General features: G+C 38.0%; 1 protein-coding gene across 1 annotated transcript in view; it reads right to left on the bottom strand.

Moving 5' to 3' along the window:
• Positions 1-686: 686 nt before the first annotated feature.
• eve (homeobox protein even-skipped) overlaps positions 687-6,000 on the bottom strand; it is a 40,897-nt gene continuing 35,583 nt past the window's right edge. Inside the window, exon 3 of the mRNA XM_083143380.1 lies at positions 687-3,266. Coding sequence (XP_082999506.1) covers positions 2,592-3,266 — 675 coding nt within the window. The 3' untranslated portion in view covers positions 687-2,591. The remainder of the gene's footprint in view (positions 3,267-6,000) is intronic.

The following is a 6,000-nucleotide window of genomic DNA, read 5'->3' as shown; positions in this document are numbered from 1 at the left end:
GCCAAGCCAATCTTCGAAAGTTTAACAGTATTAAATTAAGGTAAATTATGTGGGTGTGTGTGGGGGGAGGTCCTCAAGTTAATGTAAATTTAAAATTTAGAAATATCATGCAAATACTAGTTTTTTTCTGTATATTGTAATAAAACATCTCTTGAAGTGTCAATTGGCTGCTACTGACATCATACCTTACTACAAACTCCATACTACTTTTGATGATACAGATATATCATGCAAGAAAAAAAAAACAATATTCAATCATAGTGTCTACAGTACATTCCACCCCTGCCCGAAGTAATAAAACTCCCCTTCGTTCCAAAAAATTGGGAGCTGTTGACCTTTGACCCAGATGGGGAAGGGACAGCGAAGGTACAGATAAAAAAGAACTTTGTCAAGTCTAGAGAATCTTCTACCTAGACTTCGGCTCATAAACAAGATGAATGAATGTAATAGCTGCTGTCTGCATTTTCACTTTTCACTGCAAACAAATTATACAAAAAATAGTTTTACCTAATGTCAAAGGGGCTGACGGCAGTGCCAGGGGGAGGGTTGAGCCTCCCCTGGCGCAAGGGTGTTCTTTGTGAGTGTCTCTTCCTCATATCATCACTCATTCTCATCTTCGCGATTAGCCAATGCTGCATTATGTTTAATTATCACAAATTCAAGGTTAAGGAACATAAAAACGACAGTTATATACCAACATATGTATTTTCTTTTCTATGAACAAATCTGGTTCACAATTTTCTCCAGTTAGCTTAAATTTCGCACAATTTGTTGGAAGAACGGATCGGGCCAGTGAATAGCACACATTAGACAACTTAAAGTTGGGTGCAAAATTTAAACCAACCGTGAAAACACAGGGAAAATAAGTCAACTTAACAAATCCAGTTATCATGGGTACAAGTACATTTTGATTCATGTTAAGCCCAACACAAAGGCAAATGGTATTACTGGTATTCTATTTACAACTATGGCATTCGAACAATAGCATCTATACATACACTTTTCTCCTCACACATTCACGTTTTTCTCTATTTACAACGACTTACACTCGGGCGTAATTATATTCACAATTAATACAAAATATCAACAAAAAACAATAATTGTCTTTTCTTATGCATCAGTCACTGTATTTGTTTGGCACACTTTGCAAGTATAAGTAGCAACCTTACACATTTAAGAGTAGTTTTTAAATTGGCGTTACTTCAATGTAAACATGAGTAGACAAACTTTTACTACATGAAAATAACAATGGAGTATTCTTGAACAAAATGAGTTAAATAAATATTAGACAAATCATACTGCATATCGCACCCCTATTCTCTATTCAAATAAATTGTACATTAACTTGATAATTATTACATACTATTTCACACTCTTTTCAACTCCAGGCTTTAGAAATTAACTAAAATATCTGAACATATTTCCTCTTAACCGTTTTCCTGTATGAAGTACTTTTATATAGCAGTAACAAGTGCATCTATATCTCAGACTGAAGATTGACTATAATATATCTTACTTAAATGAAGCCAATTCCATGAACACAATTTCAAGATCAATCGGGCATAAAGGACATTCTCTACAAAAGAGAACAAAAAAATGAAATGTTATTTTTGTTCTTAACTCAAGTACAAGTTGTATAGAAGACATTATTTGTGGCATTTCTTGAGTCGTTAAACAATACAAATTTGGGAGGTATAAATGAAAAACCTAAAACAAAGATGTCGCGATAAAGTTGGGTAATTTTAGTGCAGAAATTCTACGATTTTCTTTACACTGAACGAAAGATTTGATTCAAACGAAAAGTTTGGATCTACTGCACTTTACATTTTTCTTGTTTTGTTTTACGATAATGAGTATTATCGATTTATTTTGTTTAATTTACAGGTATGATGATTGTCAGTATTCAATCGGGAGTTTAACAAATATTAAAAAGAAGAAAGTATCGTAATGTAACACATATTTCTATTGAAAGTGAATCTTGTAATTCTGTTCATTAGATTGGTTCAAGTTACTACTATCTTTTAGCCAGTTTTTTTACCACAAATCTTCCCACGGTCATAAGGAGTGAATGTTTTGATTTATTGTCATGAATGTGAAAAAAATCTATTAAAACTTCTGCTAAAAGGTGATACAAAATACATACTGGAAATGGATAAAAATGTAACATCGAATGACAATGAAGCGCCATATGCATTTCCTAAATGAAGTTTGATGTACAATTAACTATCAGATATCTCATGGTCTCCTCTCAAGTGTTTTGTACAGGTTTTCTCATGTTGCATTATTATCACTAAAGCTAACCATTTCGTTGCTCAACGGCTACGTTGATGTTGAGATGACATTTTACTTGGCAGTTCCAAATTGAATCAAAAGTTGTATCACTGCGTTTGGCACTGCGTGGTCTTTGATTTCTCCTGATTTTTTCCTTTGGCAAATTAAAGAACGTTGTGTGTTTTCCTTCATCTTTTCACGGACGAGGGTTAGCACTACAATTGCACGAGCGTAGTTGAGTTTGTTTCGCGCGAGCTGCCTTAGCTCGCTTGCAAGTTGAAGGTTCCAACCGGACAATCTTGTCTTTTGAACGAACGGAGCTACTTACTTCCTGCCGAAATGCACTCTGGGACTTCGCTTCCGGCCGACAGACATTTTGGAACTTTGGGAGCTTGCGAGATGAGGCTTTCCGAACGTGGGAGAATGCCCTCTTTGGGGAACGCTATCGAGTACCCGCTGAAATTGTTTGTGCACTCTCTTTGCGCCCTTTCCGACACGTCGTTCTGGTACGGTTTGAAGAGTCCCGTCGCCGCAGGCCGGGTAGCGTCGGGGCTCGGTTGCCGCGTCGCGACGAGGCTAGACGGTTGAGGATAGTAGAGACCGCAGCGCCAACTAGCGTCCGTCGACGTAACCGGGCACGCGGTGAAATGCCCGCTGAGCGCCGTGCTCGGTGACGTCGGAGCGACCGTCGTGCTGGCGGCGTCGGACAGCGACACTCCCTTCAGCGCCAGAGGGTCCGTAGCGGCCGGCGGGTGAAGGTACGGAGGGGCGAGGAAGCTTGGCTGAGGCCGCAGAGGGTACGGTGAGTATCTGTTGTTGAGGCTGAGGGCGTGGTAGTAGCTGGTGGCTGCAGGTAGCGAGTACGGGTGGTAGGCGCTGGTTGCTGCGGCCTGCAGGATGGTTGCGGCGACTGCAGGATCGGCGTAGAATGCGTAGGGCCAGCTCATCGTCAGTCTGTTCCTTTTGTCCTTCATTCGCCTGTTCTGAAACCACACCTGCAAGAAGAAGAATAAATATTGAGTACTTTGTATTTAGAAAACGCCAGAAGTTTGAATTAAACCGTTTATTTGAGTTTTATTTATAAGACCTCTTAGAGCACAGCAAGGCTAATCGGGACTGGACATAGAGCCTAAAGTGGGATCCGAACCACTGTGCAATGTGCCTCTACCGATAAACTCCGGACACCTTGATTACAAGACGAAGACATTACCACTATGTCATCGAGGAAGCAAGCTTGAATTAAAGGCTCATGAATAATTGAGTTCAGTCTCTGACATTTTGTGTCCCACCACATTCAGTTAATTCTGTCAAGAGATATTTCAGAAAACTTTACAGAGTTATAAGTACAAGAGCTTCATAGTAAAATTGTAGGTCTAATAGTATGAATATCTTTGATGAAGTAATTTCGAAGCTAGCTGTACATGAAGTTATGTGTTCACGTGACATTCTCGAAAGACGTATAAATTTTACAGAAAACATTATATTTTTCCCCATTACAAGGAAATTTCACAACGAGGTGTATTTTTGCTAGCGATGGTACAGAGACAGACATGGTATAGTCTCATATGCGGTCTCGTCTCGAACATCAGATACAGATCTCGTTCTCGCTCTCGTATTGAAAGATACATACAAAATATAAAACAGAACTATTTCAATACCTCAATAATATCCACCTGCCCCTTCCCCCTTCCTCTTCTGAACTCGTAGCGAGTCTAGATAGACATCAGACACGTACATTTGCTGTGCAACCCTAATATTAACACCTACCCACATTTCTTCTTTTGAATTGATTCATGGTTCCCTTTAATTTCTTAAAAGAGCTGAATACTATTGACGCAATTCTAAAAATTAGCAGATGTTATTTTTCTAGGACAAACCTGGTAAATAAAAGATACTGCAAGGAGAAGTACGTTATGAATGGTTCTGTTAGTTGCTTTTGAATTAGCACAAGGATAACGTGGATTCGCATTTAAGTTGTCGAACACGAAACAAATTCGCCTCGGCGGCGAATAAAAGAAGACTCGGTAATCTTGTTATTTATAATGCGTTTTATTTTCCATTTTCACGAGCACGTGATAAATTCTGAAATTTCTCTCGGCCTAAAATGCAGAGGCAAGATTAAAAGCGTGTTTGTTTAAGAAATTAGCGAGCTTAAAGCCCGACAAAAAAGTGCCTGAAGAGCCGCCTGGCGGACGCTTTGAGCGTTAATTAGCGATATACTGTCAGCGTGTGTGGCTAATGGAAGGCGCCTCCTTTCTTTTAGACTGAGAACAATGACAAAAGACACGTCATTTCGACATGTCTTTCAGTCGAAGCAACGTTTTATGCTCACTGAATGTTTATTATGCGCCCTTCGTTCCTAGAAGTATATGCTTACACTCAAGTGTGTCATCTACACAATAAGAGGCAGGTCATCCGCCTAGTATTATGTGCTGTGGAACTTTCTACCTTCCAAATTTAGCTTTAGTAAGTCAATTGTGACCATTTACAGAAATCATTACCAAGGTGGGTCTTTGGGATGTCGACATCTTCTACTTCAAAAGGAGACAAGACAGGAAGTGAAACTACATTAATTTGATCCCTCCATCTGTATTGTCCTGTGCATGTGCGCGATTTTTCCTAGACTTAACCGAAATAGGAACACCTGATCATAAAATATATGGATCTGGATACTATGGCCTGAAAACACAAGTATCTAATTTGGAACGTTTCGCCAGATGGCAGGGCCGTCGGTCAAATCATCATAACAGTTGTTTAATTCTAATTTTCAGTAATATATCCAAATGGAATTAGTTTTTGTATCGAATTATAAATGTGTTGTGGTTGTTTTTTTATATACTAAATAGCATGTTAAAAGAAAAATGTTAGTTCATTATTAATGAGAAAGTGATTCGTTGTCTTACGTCCCTAATGTAACAACACTCAACAGAGTAGTTTGGAACTATCCGGTAGGTGGCTCTATAGTCAAAATCGCCTGCGCTCAAAATAAATGCATTACATAGCAAGTTTTCCATCCACTTGATCAATGAGGTGATTGTGAAAGAAAGCTGCCAGGAACCGAACATGAACCGGAAGTTGGAGTTCAGAGGAATAACAACAGAGAACATAGCAAGCTTATGCACGAGCTTCAAATACACTTTACTTTATTAAAAGTTTACATTCGTAAACATGGACATATTAACCTTGCATCAAATTTGTTAACAGGTAAAATAACACGCTTTCATGCTGTAAAAATTACTACGCAGAAATGCTTTTGATAATGCTACGATAACTTAACGATATCTTAGTTTTAATGTGCGAATTTAAAATTGTTAACTGACAAATAGAAAACTGTAAAAATGTAGTAAAACACAAAAGATGTGAGTTTCTATTACGATTTCGTACGATTCATTTCTTATAAGATTCATAAAGGAATGAATTAAACATTTTTTCAGTGTTATTTTATGTCGGTATCTTGGCTGTAAAAAAAAAAATCTGCATTTGCTAACAATAATTTACAGCTTGATTCATCAACTTACATTTGTAAGAGGGAATACAAACAAAATGGCTTACGTAAGCATAGCTTTCACAACATTATTTACGCATGAAGGGAATTCTCATAATTTTGCTTAATTATTCTCGCTTCTAGGTTTTTTTTTTCCACGTTGTGTCGAGGTTCATCTGAAAATCTGTCATTAAAATTTGTTCTCGTACAAAAGTTGCAAACATTTGAAACGCGTTGTGATTTTT

The sequence above is a fragment of the Lepisma saccharinum genome, chromosome 21 (assembly GCF_977018435.1).
Source record: "Lepisma saccharinum chromosome 21, izLepSacc3.1, whole genome shotgun sequence".
In the NCBI taxonomy this organism is placed as follows: domain Eukaryota; kingdom Metazoa; phylum Arthropoda; class Insecta; order Zygentoma; family Lepismatidae; genus Lepisma; species Lepisma saccharinum.
This window is presented reverse-complemented; position numbering and strand designations above follow the sequence as displayed.